The sequence below is a fragment of the Dunckerocampus dactyliophorus genome, chromosome 5, assembly GCF_027744805.1.
Source record: "Dunckerocampus dactyliophorus isolate RoL2022-P2 chromosome 5, RoL_Ddac_1.1, whole genome shotgun sequence".
In the NCBI taxonomy this organism is placed as follows: Eukaryota; Metazoa; Chordata; class Actinopteri; order Syngnathiformes; family Syngnathidae; genus Dunckerocampus; species Dunckerocampus dactyliophorus.
Genome location: NC_072823.1, coordinates 5,738,889 through 5,753,450, shown reverse-complemented (window position 1 = coordinate 5,753,450; position 14,562 = coordinate 5,738,889). Strand labels below are relative to the sequence as shown.

At 40.0% G+C, this 14,562-nt stretch overlaps 1 protein-coding gene across 4 annotated transcripts in view; it reads left to right on the top strand.

The window, feature by feature from the left end:
- Positions 1-14,562, top strand: part of si:ch211-1e14.1 (UPF0606 protein KIAA1549) — a 39,258-nt gene that overhangs the window by 9,006 nt on the left and 15,690 nt on the right. For 3 of the 4 annotated variants that reach the window (XM_054777193.1, XM_054777194.1, XM_054777191.1), the window contains exons 3-12: positions 3,081-5,006; positions 5,158-5,246; positions 6,224-6,383; positions 6,468-6,598; positions 7,622-7,811; positions 7,902-7,961; positions 9,145-9,290; positions 11,937-12,114; positions 12,587-12,771; positions 13,199-13,345. In XM_054777193.1, the coding sequence (XP_054633168.1) occupies positions 3,081-5,006; positions 5,158-5,246; positions 6,224-6,383; positions 6,468-6,598; positions 7,622-7,811; positions 7,902-7,961; positions 9,145-9,290; positions 11,937-12,114; positions 12,587-12,771; positions 13,199-13,345 (3,212 nt within the window). The remainder of the gene's footprint in view (positions 1-3,080; positions 5,007-5,157; positions 5,247-6,223; positions 6,384-6,467; positions 6,599-7,621; positions 7,812-7,901; positions 7,962-9,144; positions 9,291-11,936; positions 12,115-12,586; positions 12,772-13,198; positions 13,346-14,562) is intronic. The other variant, XM_054777195.1, reaches the window with a different exon arrangement.

Here is a 14,562-nt window from a genome sequence, read left to right as displayed (position 1 = left end):
TGGGATGAATGAGAATATGCTGAGCAGTTGGCCGCAGTATCAGGCTCTTAGACCGCCAGGGAACCACTAAGTGCAGTGTGATACTCTTCAATATACGAAAATATAAACATACATGACATTTTCATTGATTTGAGTCAGAATCTTGATCAAATAACACTTAGTAACTTGGTAGGACTTTGACTGTGAACCACAATTTATTCAGGAACCCTAATGTAGGAGTGGGAGTCTCTGGCCACCTCACGATTTGATGCAATTACGATTCAGAGGCCTGCGATGCGATGATAAAACGATTATCGATGCATCTTTTTTGTGATCAATAGTTTGTCAATTTTTTTATGTGTAATTTTTTTTATAATTTTAATAGATAATTCCTTTATACTCACTGTGTACCACTAAAACAAAGCATATTTGTAATGAGCCACAATTAAAATAAACATGAAATAGATTAATTTACTTCCATTATTTTATCATTGGAAGGTTACATCTACCAACATATTTCCATTTTACAGAACCAGCAGGAAAAGTAAATTGCACCAATAGCAGCATGTAGAAAATAGCATGTACAAACTTCAGCATATTCTCAATAACCAACATCTAATATAACATCTGACAAAAATAATATTTTTGCTGCATGGCAAAGTCAAGTACAGCTTTCATGCAAAATATAGATTACTGTACGAGCAGCTCTCATACGCGAATAATGCTTGCAGACTTCAGTATATTATGAATAACCAAAAAAACTAGGCTGCCCTTATTCACAAATAATACAAAAATACAAATGAATAGGCCACAAGAAATCAACATGCCTCTGCAACATTATTGAACAGCTCAGCCAAATTCGCACCCGCTAGCTTTCAATCATCAGTAATGAAGTGTGCTGTTACGGTGACATAACAGCGCCTTTTCCGAGTTGGGTGGAAAATTAGTTATCACCTATCGATGGTTCTCTGGTCGACACCAACTTCAGCTGGCTGTTTTTGCTCCTCTTTCGAGTGGAAATGTGCTGTGTGGTTTTTGAAAATGGAAAAATCCAGGGCATCTATAATGTGCCAAGACAACAAACAGACAGACAACCCAAATTATGCCGCATTTGGTATCACACCAATGAGAATAATAAGCAGCAGTTGAATGTAATAATGAAGAAATATTACGAACTTAATGCCTTACTATTGTTTAATCGGTGTCATCTGCACAGGCCTCTGTGCTTTGTTTTACAGATATTGTTGATCTAATAATGGCTGACCAGCCAAGTGTAACTCATGTGTCCTCACACTCATGTTTCGGGGGCCAGGTGGCAGATCTACTTATCCTTCAAGACCTTTGTCAGGTTTTTTCTACTGTAATGTCAGCCGTGGTTCTAGCTTCACTCTGTTACTCCGTGCTTAGCTGCTGTCAAATCGCAAGGTCTTAATTCATTTTTAATAACTGTAGCAGTTTTAGATGTAAAACCATATGAAGCATCAGTGCAAATGTTACTGTAACTCAAATGGTGTTACAAATCATTAACCGTTAATATGTAGAGTAGATCATTAATGTGTTACATATTTTATATAACACATTTGTGCTTGACTTTTTTTGTTATTTTTGGAAAGATTTCATTTATTTTTAGCTAAAGGGGTATTGTTTAAAAACACATCACATTACATTTTTCAGACAATCAGACAAGGAACTCTTCTGAATGGAGTGCCTATCTGTAATATGAATGTTTCATATTTTCTACACAGATTTAATTTGATTTGTTTCTACACTCTCGACACCCTCCTTGAGGGTGCATGGGAGTTTGCCCGACAATTCTACATTTGTTTTGTGCACTTAGAGAAGGGATTTGACTGTCTTCCTCGAGGAATCTAGTGGGGAGTACTCCAGGAGTATTGGGTACTGCCAAATGGTGGTTTGTTCCCTGTGTGACCACTGTCAAGAGCTTGGTCTGCATTGCCTGCAATAATTCTGACTCGTTTCCATTGAGGATTGGACTCCTCCAGGGCTGTCCTTTGTCACCGATTTTGTTCATAACTTTCATGGACAGAATTTATAGCCGCAGCCAGGGCATTGAGAGGAGCCAGATGATGTGGCTCGGGCATCTGGTCAAGGTGCCTCCCGGACACCTCCCTGGGAAGGTGTTGAGGGCACATCCGACCGATAGGAGGCCCCTGGGAAGACCCAGGACACGTTGGAGAAACTATGTCTGTCAACTGGCTTGGGAATGCCTCGAGATTTGCCGGGAAGAGCTGGACGTAGTAGCAGGGGAAAGGGAAGTCTCGGCTTCCCTGCTTAGGCTGCTGCCCCCGGCGACCCAACCTCGGAAAATCATAACAAGTTGGATGGATGGATGGATTTGAAAGGGAGTATAACTCTGAGTTTGACAACTTCCATTGGAACTAAAATTTAATAAGATGTTTTGCTGTTGACTGCATTACTAAAAAGCCATGGCATCCAAAATGACATACAACACTCATTCATTCATTCTGTATATATAATATGGTGAGTTCACGCACAATGTTCAGTGTTTGAAGGTCAAAACTGAATAAGAAAAGCTTTTTAACTTTTTTGCTTTCAACTTTTTATTTGTTTTACAAGTGTAGTCTAGTATGCTCATTCAAAATGTTTGTATTCAAAAAAGCATATTAGCCTCTGATTTCTGCCATTTCCTTCGAGATTAATGGATTTAAAATGTGGTCAGTGTAGCAAACTGACCATTAGACAAGAGTTCAGCCTTCATGATTTTTACTGCGAGTGTGAACGTGTACAAAAGAATATTGGCAGAATGGTGATAATTAAGTCTGTAACACATTCCATAAGCTAACCAAGTAGCCAATGTTTGATAACATCACAGATGAGTTATTCCCACAGTTTTAGATATATTAAAAGTAGCTTGGTATTTCAAAAATAGTTAGCAGTCTCTGAATCATGCATCAACAATGACTGATCTGAAACCGAATCTGAAGGCCACCACAGTAAAGGGCTATACACTATTGTTATTTATGTTACAAAAGGTCATTGAGTGCCAGTTTTACTTACTAACCATCATCATTGTTCTTCTGGTCATGGACACTAAAAAGCTTCCCTTTGCTTCTCTGTAGATGTGTCTCTCTTTGGCTCTACACACCATGCTGAGGAATTTCTTGATGATATTTCAAGTCCAAGAAGATTATCATTATCACCCTCACCAACTTCTCATACCACTGCCTTTGAGGACCTAAACACTCCTGGCACTCAACAACTCATTCCTGAATTGCAACATGAATCCTTCACACCAATTGGCCTTGATGTAAAAGAACCACAGCCTCTTTTGCCATCTATACATCACTCTCAGCTGGTCTTGGGATCTCTTTCAGCATCTCAGATGCAACCTCAGTCAAATTTATCAAGACCCTCAGCGTTCAAAAGATCAACAGTGTCACAGCTTAGTTTGTTAAAGGAAGTAGCTAAAGATGCACAAAACAGTGAATCTGAAAAAATCCTCACAACAGCTTCCTCACTGCCTCTTGAGACACTGGATTTTAGTGACTCTCCATCAGACGAAGCTTATATTTTAGATCATGTCTTACTGGATCGTGAGCTGCCTGTAAAGAATTCTAGTAAAATTCAGCATGTGAACCAGCTGAGGCCTAGTGGTGCCCTAATGCAAGAGAATAAACCAGAAACTATTCTACCCAACTCACACGAGATTCTAGCTCCTAGCTACCATGTGCCTTTAATCGGCCTCCACCTTACATCACCTTCGTCTGAACCAACTGAGGCTCCCCCAGAGGACTTTTATCCCTCCAATACCATGGACTTTGACTGGGGGTCTGGAGATTACTTGGAGACAATGGCATTCTTAAGTCCAGAAGAAGAGGACTACTCTTTGGTCACCAAAGTTCCTGACACATACGATCAAGAGGACAATACAGAAAAATATGACACAGCCTTCCCTTCTAGAGTGGGCACATCTTTTTCATCCTTGCATCATCTTCATATCCTGCCAACTTCAAGCCTAATGACAGCAAGTGTCACACATTTACCTCTGACACCTATTGTTCCCTCCTCTTTTTCCTCCTTTCATGCCACAGTTCATTACACACTGGAAGTTACTCCTACTATTAGCAGTGAGATAGTAGAAGCATCAGACGTAGATTGGTCAGATACGTACAGCATTCAGCCAACAGATGTCCTCTTACCTGACATGAACAGCTTGGAATATTACACCACTCAGCTCACTAAGGAGAGCACTGGCTCAGGGAGTGAAGCTGAACAAAGAGGGAACATCACGGTGGTGCCCATCAGTACATCAGACACTACACCCACCAACAGCATCGCCAATGATACAAAAGTTACAGAGGTAGACTCCTATAGTGATTCGTCGGGCTTTGAGCCACATAGCAAAATAACTGAGCTTTTTAATGTCTCAAAGCTTTTTTTGGACCATTCCATTGTCACTACCTCCTTTCTTGAACCATCTTCCACCATCTGGCCCACTCAGATATTTACCACAGATTGGTTTGCAGGTACTCGTACTGTTGGCCTGCACAGTTCTTCAGTTATACTCCCCAGCCCTACAGATTTTTGGCCGGATGATGTCGTGTCTTCCCTCTCTCTGACTGATGTCCAATGGTTTGTCACAGAATCCTTCCCACAAAGTACCATACACTCTACTCCTGTATTAACTGCAACAGCAGCCTCCTCCTCAAGTCCTACGGAACACCCATCCATTACAACTGAGCAAGTTTTCACTTCAATTTCATCTAATGGCACTTTGGTGCCCCCTGTCATGTTGGGTGATCAGGGGGTGACTACAGATAAATTTGACAATCCAGCCACAATGACCTTGATCCCAACCAACAGTGACGCTAATACCACCCAGCCCATACCCACGTCTCCCAATGCCAACACAAGTTTTCATCAAGAAACAACTGGAATTGCTGTCAATGTTACCCCTGTCACAAGTGGTGAGAGGCAGAATACCACTCTCACATCCAGACAGTACCTCTGCAACCTTGAGAAGCCTAAGCATTTCATTAAAATTGGTAAGCCCGCTGTTGTCCTTTTATTATAATGTGTGGAGACTTTGTGGAATAAAATATATTCTAGAACAGTTAGGAGGATGTATAATGCAGTGAATCACCATGTAATATATGAAAAATCAGATTATAAATCTGTTTACACTTTACCATAAAGGTTTTCCCTCGGGGGTCACTGTTGGATATGCCAAATTTCAAGTCGGGGAGATCCTGAAACAGGAATTCAACAAATCGGTCGAGATACAGGTACATTGATTTCTACAGTTGAGTTATTATTGGTTTTCTAGTAATTACTGTATTTTTACTCACAATAACTTCAGTTCTGTCGTGGCTGCCACATGACACTTAATGCTGTAAAATATTAAAGGAAAACTGCACATTTTTTGGAATTTTGCCCATCATCCACAATCCTTATGTGAGACGTGAACATGTCTTTGTCTTTTCTGTGCATTCTAAAGATATAAAAACTAAACTAAAAAGAGGCAGCTAATGCTTGCATGTAATGGGATGCAACTATTCCCCCAATAAAGCTTTCTGAAAAAACCTCCAAAACCCTCAACAACGCTCCATTTACATACTGTGACCTGCATGTTAACCAAGCTACAGTGACATTATTATTATCGTTATCAACATTGTTATGCCAAAGAACTGGCGTATTGACACCTCGCCACACCACACCGGCTAGCTACTAGCCAGCTAGCGACTTGCTTCACCACACACTAGTTCATAGCGCCGTGCTCACAACGTGTCAGGCCACTACCGAAAGTTAACGCTACATATTGGAGCTGCTGCCACTTCCCACTACCACTGTGTTTTTGAGTTTGATAAAGTTAACGCTCGGTGTAGCGTTCGTTTCTACGTTGCTATGTGAAATCAATGCGTCCAGGACGGACGTTCTGGTAATGCTCAAAAGGACCAAAATACGGCATAATACTGTAGGTATTACATATTATCATGAATGTACCAGTTAGTACATGGTTACAATATGGATATACAGTAAAACGTTGTTGGAGGGGAGATATTTTAATGGCGGCCTTCGTAGGCGGGATGGATGTGTCACATTAGGTGCATTAAATTGCCTCTTTTTAGCTGTTTTTATATCTTAGAACGCACAGAAAAGAGAAAGACATGTTTGTTCATGTCTCACATAAGGATTGTGGATGATGGGCAAAATTCCCCAAAAAATGCAGTTTTCCTTTAACGTTTCTTTCCTGTCTGTCAAGGTTATAGAACTACCACCAAAGTTTGTGTTTCGGGTAGTATCGGGTCCAGTTGTGTACACAGCCATTTCTGTCGTCAATGCCTTACGACGGTCAGGACGCCGCTTCCTGTCCGTGTCTCCCAACTGGGTTATACCAGACAATAAATATCAAGTCCACACAGGTGAATCAGCTGTCAATGATTCAAATATAAACTAATTTGCTTACATGCTTTCTTTTAGTTAATTATTTATTTCCCTTTGTGCAGTGTTGCAGTTTGTTCCCGGTCATATTGATGTGCGGTTTTGCAACTTCAGTGAGAGTATTGAGAGAGGTCTCACCATGGCCTTTACGGAAGTGCGTCGGCGCACCAAGGCATCAGCCAATTTCACAGTGCAGGTAAGTTGACCAAGACCAGTGGTTCTCTATTATTTTCTGTCATTCCCCCGCTGGGGGACAGAAATTGTGTGCATATTTTGCAAACAGAACATCAATAATGACTCCCACTGCGGATCATTTTGTACACTGCAATTACAGTTCACACCAGAGCCGCTCAATAAAACCATGATATTTATGTCACGTTTTTGTTGACTTTTTTTCCCCCCAATGTTAGTGGTGTACCGATACAACTTTTTGACATCCGATCCGATATTGATATTATAGCCTTGAATATTGGCCGATACCGATATCAAGCCAACATCAGCACAAATCCTACATATTTGTATTACTTATTTTGTAATGTAGAATGTTACAAAATGCTTGATCAAGTGAAATTACTCAAACAGAGAACAATAATCAACAACAGTAGATATGAAAAAAACCCAACACATTTACTTCCTTGAGCATCTGGAGTATAGTGTTATTCACAATGTAACAGCAGATAGGTAAATAGCGAGGTTCGAGGCGCTCATTTAAGTGTTTAAACCCCACTCTACTAAAAAAAAAAAAAATCCAGTTTAAACGCTTTACCATGATTTATTACCTTTTCAATGCATCACAAAGGTTGTATTTTGGAGTATTACGATGATCTTATTTGACAGTAAAGCCCCATTCATACTTTTCTCTTTGGTACTGGAGTTCATGCTCTAGTTTCTGAGGATTAAAGGATCTGGCATTTTTATTTTGAAATGGCTTATTTAGTGTAAGTAGTGATTTAGCTTGTGTATTGTTCGCTGTTATGTGTTATGATTTATTTAGGAATTTGTTTCAGCATGGAAACTTTTCATGAATAACTAAATAAGTGCTGCTCTCGGCTAAACTGCCCAATTTAATGCCCTACTTTCTGATCACTGAAAGCATTGAGCTAACTCTTTCACAGAGTGACAAGCATTTCCAAGAAACTTAATTTAATTGGAATTTTAATATTTTGCCATATAGTTGCCTGATCTCATCAGTGAACACGGTTATCTAATTTTGCTGCAGATTATAAATATTACCATGACTGCCCCTGAAAATCAACAACGACTGTGGAGGTATCCGGTGGACATCACCTTCACTGTGCACAACTCCAAAGGCTATCTAATGGGGTCAGAGGTCAGCAATGCTCTTATGAAGCTCGCCAAGGTGGAATTCAGCTATTACATGGGCTTCCCTGTCTTGCAGATTGCTGAGCGTGAGAATTTTCATTTATGTGCATAACCCAGTGATCTCGCTTATGTAAACTTTATGCCATGACATGTTATGATTTGTTCCTCTTCAAAAGCTTTCCATTATCCAGAGTTGAACACAAGCCAGTTCCTTCGCTCCTCCTGGGTGAGAACAGGTATGATGGTTTAAGTTAAATATGATGATCTCTCCATCAACATTTGGATGAAACATATAATGTACATCAGAGACGGTCCGAACGATCAGCCACCGATCAATATCAGACGATTTCCGTAAAAAACGACATATGCCAATGAAGCCAATCACAAAATCAACACTCGCACTGTCCCGTAAAACCTCATGGATTCAGTTTGACAGCTTGACACAGGCTACGCTAATCGATGCCAGCGTGTTTGATCACTCCCTTGGCAAACCTATTGGTGTTTGACTTTTCTTTCAATTTTCTGTACACGCAATGCCTAGCTGTCACTGGCAGCCGATAGTTAGTTAGCTAGCTAGAATTATCTGCCTCGCTTCTCGTCTTCGGACTCCAAATGTGACTTTTTACCACAGTAACATTTTGTTTTTAAAACAAACAAGCAATGCGCTAAACAATTTTGCTCTCTTGTTGTCATTATACTAATTATGTCTTATCTATAAAACACTATTTGTGTGTGGTTGTTTAGTGAGCGTACACACATCATGTGTCCAGTCTTATGATGGTGATACTGTTGTTGTTGCTGACTTTGAGTAGCTCACCAAAGGGTCAAACAATATTTGCTTCAACTCATATATAACTCATACTCATATATAATTGTTCAATTCAAACTTTATACCTTTTATATAATGAAAAATTAGCATAAATTAGCATAAAGACGATGGTCACACTGTTTGAGTGAATATCTCCTTGGTAAATAAAGTAGTGTACAATTCAAAAACAGAGTTGACATCTCTAATAGTGATGAAGGTTGGAGACCCCTGCATTCTGGACAATTTATTCTGTTTTAAGTTAAGTAGGGCAGATTTCTATTTAATCAAGATATTTATTTGTATTATTTTATTCTGTTAAATTTGTTATCTTGAACTAAAATAATACATTATTGAACAATTTATTTCCCATGTAGTTGTATTACAATACTCCAAAACATGCATCAAATTAAATACAGATTTGTGTCAAATAGTACAAAAAAAGTTTCACACAAATAAAGGCCAAAAAAAAAAGATTATCCACCCAAAAGGTTATTTTTTAATAATTACCTATTTGTCAGGGGCCCTTGGCCAATATCTACAATACAACACTGATTGGAGCGTCCCTACTGTACATATACAGTATCTATCTTGTTTGTGCTGTTTATTGATAGTTGTTCTCGGAGTGTTGGACAGTGAAGTGGGACAGAGGACTTTCCAAGCCAACATTGAGCGCAGAGTGGCCATGTTACTTGGGGAGGCCATGGGATTAGTCAGACGTGTGAAGAGAGCCACCAGCGTGGGCAACAGCAGCGTTCAGGTACGCCGTGTGTATATTGTCAAGTGCCATTGACAAAATCCTCTTTTCAATATTGATTTGCTTCAAAATTGGTCAAAACTTGATATTCAGGTTTATATAGGCGCAATAATATACTGTATAGCCTAAATTCTCCTAATTTCTTAAAATATATGTCTGGATATTGAAATCAAATCCATTGCTTGATGCAAGTTTTAACTACCTTGCTACTGCGTGAGTACTGAGGGCTCATTATTTGAGCTTTGCAGTGTTTGTGTCACCACTGAAAGCCTTACTGCTTTACTAATCAGGATCTTGCTTTTGTGGAGTAGTCCTGCACCTGCTCATCAGTCTCACATGGAGCTAGAGGGGGGCCATGTCCCCATGGCAACAGCATCCCATTCAGCCCAGAGGCAAGCCATTGAAATACTGCAGCCTCACAAAGTGCTTATTCCTTGTCCTTTCTCTGTAGCCCTGTTTCTCGATGGTTCCTGTGACCTGTAAAGCTGCAAAAGAAATCTGATCAATTATTAATTGTTTTTTTCGTTCTGCTTGAATCATGCATTTCCTATGATGAAGACTTTGTCTCTGTTTTTGAGATGAGAGCATAATGGAGGCGGCATCCAGAGACAGTGCTTGCTCAAAGATTTAGAAGAAGTTCTTGAACTGGAAGACTGACAAAGTGATAAATATCATCCTGGCTGAGTAACACCTTAGCTGTTTCCAACCTTTCCGTCTTCTTGTGTCATAAAAACACAAAGCACTTAAGGAGCACATTAGTGATAAGCACACAGTGCTCATCCTTTTGTATGATTACATCTCTAATTTTAGTCTAGCATTTTCCTTCCTTTTAAAACGGTGTTTTTACAGTCATGAATATGGATTTCTTTTCCACAAAGAGCGTATTATGTGCTTGTTTTTCTACCTTCCCCGAGTGAATTCTGACACTGAAGAAGCCTTGTTAGGATATTTCTGTTTTTTTTAAGACATTTATATTGGTGCGACTCATACTTCAGGATAATGCTTTTTCTTGCTCCCATACACTCATATACAGTACATATAATATACACAAATGCCTTAGTAATGTAATCTTTCACCAAATATTGGACCAGCGTAAATCAGCACAGGTTGAACAAAGAATGGGTCTGCCCGTGGCTACACCTGCTGCACCTGGCAGTCCCTGCTTCGGGGCTCTCCAGGTCCCTTCAGCAGTTGTTGTGAAGCAGGAACATTTTGTCACAGTAATGTAAGAAACACAGAGTGGTCACTTGCGAGTAATCCTCAGTTGAGGACAGAGCATTTGGTAATACTGCTACCAAACAGTAAAAAAAAAAAAAAGTTCAGGTTCTGGTTGGATCAGTCCAAAATAGATATGTTAGGCTAGTTGAGGACTTTAAATTGCCTGTTGGTGGAAATATGGATGTTTTCTGCTTTCTGTCTTTGTGTGTTAGTCCTATGATTGACAGGTAATCAGTCCATGCAATCAGTCCTCATCTAAATCAGATCGGCTCCAGGCTCCCTGTGACACTAGTACAGTAGTAATGTATAAAAACTCAATGGATGACAGAATGTCATCAATGCTTAAAATAACTATAATACAACTAAGCACCAACTTCATAGCATACTTCATACGTAGGAGAAATCTGTGTTGACAATTTAGCGACATGGACGCTATATTTAGCGAGTAGTTAAAATTGAAAGACAGGACGTGTTTCTTGCGTCTTTGCATTTATTTGAAAATTAAATATAAGCGGTCAACAAAGGTGAAGTATCAGCTATGCAGGCAGCGTGAGTGGATCTCAGCATCCATACTGCCATACAATGTGGGTCTGAAAGTTGCATAAACCTCTCTACAATGCAATGTCAAGAATGTCATGGAGACACTCCTTCGTTGCCTGGAAACACTCCCCCTTTCTGGCAAAACACGCACGGGCATTCAAAGTGTGACGCAGGGCCATCTGTGGAACGTCCATTGCAGAAATTAAATAAACAAAAACCCAGTAAGGGTGGAAAAATAGAGAAAAAGCATAATGTAGCTACAAAAAGCTAAAATGGTGACACTAATAAGTAATGAAAATACAAAGATTTGTATTTAAATATATGTTTAACCACCCGAAGTCAGCTGGGATAGGCCCCAGCATGCCCCCGCGACCCTAATGAGGAAGAAGCGGTATAGAAAATGGATGGATGGATGGATATATGTTTAACATTTTTTTTTAATTTGCAAATATTATCTGGTAGTGATTGAAGTATTGGTTGTTGCAGTCATAGGTTAGAATTACCAAAATATCAAGGTGATTTCTAAATGCACAATAAGTGTTAGCAGTACAAGCCTCGGTTCCTGAACAGAAATGACATTCATTCAGTGCCTATTTCCAACGTCTGCAAATGTTTCATGCATGGTATCTGAGTCATATGTTCTCATTTCCTGTGTTCCAACATAATAATGAAAAAAGTCTGCCAGAGGATTGATGCTCTTTTACAGTGATGTTAGTTTTTGTTGTCCTATATTATGCCAGAGGTATGAATGTTTGACTGCCTGAATGTCTCAGCCCTGTAATCTGTCCAGGTGTACCCCTACTGTCAGTGCCTCATTAGCTGTGAGCATGTAGCCCTAACCCTTCCAGACTAGTGCCTAAGTGGAACTCTCTTAATTGTTTCAACTCCCAGGTTGTGAGCATGAACCGGCTGGTGGGCACAGACCATCCCTTGGAAGTTGTGTATTTTGTGGAGGGCCCTGACGGTCAGAGGGTCCCTGCTGTCGAAATGGCCGACATCCTCAATAGCCTGGATGTCCAAAAGGCTGCAATCATCCTGGGATATCGCATTCAGGGCATATTGGCACAACGTGAGTAGCTTAACTATGGCATTTCATTGACATAATGGGTCAGGTAATTTAACTTCATGCTCTGTTCTTTGGATTGTAGATTAGTTGTAAGGTTTACCTTCACAAATACCAAATGAAAATATTTAGGACATCATTGTAACTGAATTTATTTCTCATTGTTTACCAACCACATGTAAGAAAATGGATATTTTCTACCTTCATTTGATCCTTTCAGTGTTCTTGTTAGTGATATTAATGTATAAACAGCGTGTCTTAAAATAGAGGACAAAGGCCTAATGAGAGCCCTAAAGGGGCGGTCTGTCCTCATGCTGCTTCTTTTTATTTAATGAACTTTCCCAGGGGATGAAACAAGTGAATTCATTGGTTATATTATAGCCATGAGGCAAAAAAAAACATTCTTTCCAAAGTGAAAATGCATCTGCACCTGTGACCTAAGGGAAATCAATACGTTTGTCTCTGTGCTTCACTTAAGCTGTAGAGAAGGTGCCATCATCACCTTCTGACACTGAGAACCCCAACATGTGGATCATCATTGGAGTGGTGATTCCTCTCCTGGTGGTCATTATCATCATTTCCATCCTCTACTGGAAACTGTGTCGAACCGACAAGCTGGAGTTCCAGCCTGATGCCATGGCTTCCATGCAGCAGAGACAGAAGGTAGATACCACAGAGCTGTGTGGTTTTTCATCTAATTCATGTGAATGCACACACATTCAGATTGGCTCATCAGCTAACAGTCCTACAATGAATGAATGATTTGCATAACATGACATATCTGATCTTGGTATAATGCTTACAAGAAATGCCACAGTTTAGCATGAATCCAGAGAGCAGTATTGTTTCTCTGCTGCTCATGCACAGGCAAATCCCGACATCATTAAAGGGCACTTAAATGTATTTTTGGGCTTCCTGTCTTAGCAGGCGATGTTTCATGCAGCTGGCTTTGATCCTTCTCTGACCAGTAAATGTTCTACTTCAGAGCTGAGCTCACGAACACATATTGATGTAATTTGTTTAATGTACAATGGAAAGTAATTTAACATCATCATGTGTCACATAATACCGCTCACCCTTTTGCTCGCAGTCTGCTACCTCACAGTCCCCCATTCACCAGGCACTACCTCAGCATGAGAGGGCTATAAAGTTTAGTGAGGAAGAAGAAGCGGGATTTGAGGAGGAAGAAGAGGACTATGACGATGGAGAAGAAGAGTATGAAGAGGAGGAAATGAAGGTTAAAAGGAGAACGGTATAGAGTAGTGTTTACTAGAAGTCTCAGGGCATTGAATCGATTCCAACTGGGCTGTTCAGGTTGTCTTAGAACAGTGGTTCTTAACCTTTTCCACCTCACGGCCCAAACTTACCAGGACAGAGGGGTCCGAGGCCTATTGAAATATAAACACTGAATTGGTAATCTTACTCTTGATTTGAATCATATTAAAGAACAATGCCTAACCTACTTACAGTTTAGCGATTCAATAGCCTCATTTGCAGTTGCACACATTTTGTCCCAGCAGTGGTACGCAATTTTGCGTGCCACTGAGTAAATTGGTCGTAAACAGTTATGAAGTATACGTAAACTGTGTGGGGCTACGTGCCAGTGCACAAAGAAAAATTTGAAATGTTCAAAATTTGTGGCACACATAATTTCCATGAACTCGTCGTGAACACACCACAAACGCACCACAACCTATGCCGAAACAATGCGGGCGGTGCTTATCAAATCGTTTCTCATTCACATGAATGAGTTAACTTTTCCCCCACCTCCTGGAGCAAGTAGGGGGGAATTATCAAGTCATTTCTATAGTCTAGTGGATCTTCCTTGTGAATTTCTGTTAATAAGTGATAATGTTGCCCAATGCAATGTCTTTTAGTCAGCGATGCCTCCTCCCTGCCCTTTCCGCATTCGCTTTAAACAGCTGTGAGATAATATAGACTTACTTTTCTTTTCAACATCTTGTAAATGAAGGAATTAATGAAGCTAGGGGGAATGCCTGCTATTGCGTCACACAGGACCAAATAATGCCGTGACAGCTTCACAGATGCTAGAAGTTGTGGTAACAATGCATACCTATGCGGGAACAATGCGTGTCAAGCATACTATTGTCATGCACTACACGTAAACAGTACTTGACAAGGTGTAAATAAGTCGTTCGGGACCATGGTCATTTTGTGCCAATGCGCCATTTTCTGTCACAAATTGCGTGACAAGTATATAATTTATGAATAAACAGAATGCAAACAATGCACAAACTAGTCTTCATGCTTTAAAGGCATGCCATAAATAAAAAAATAAATGACACGCATTACCACGGCAAATTGCAGGACAATGTGAAGGTGAAATACATGCAAGTATAAACACTGCTTAAGGCTCAAGTCAGACTGAAAAAAATACTGCAACAAGAGGGACGGGACTACAAAAATTCAAACAATACATTCACAATACTAGTA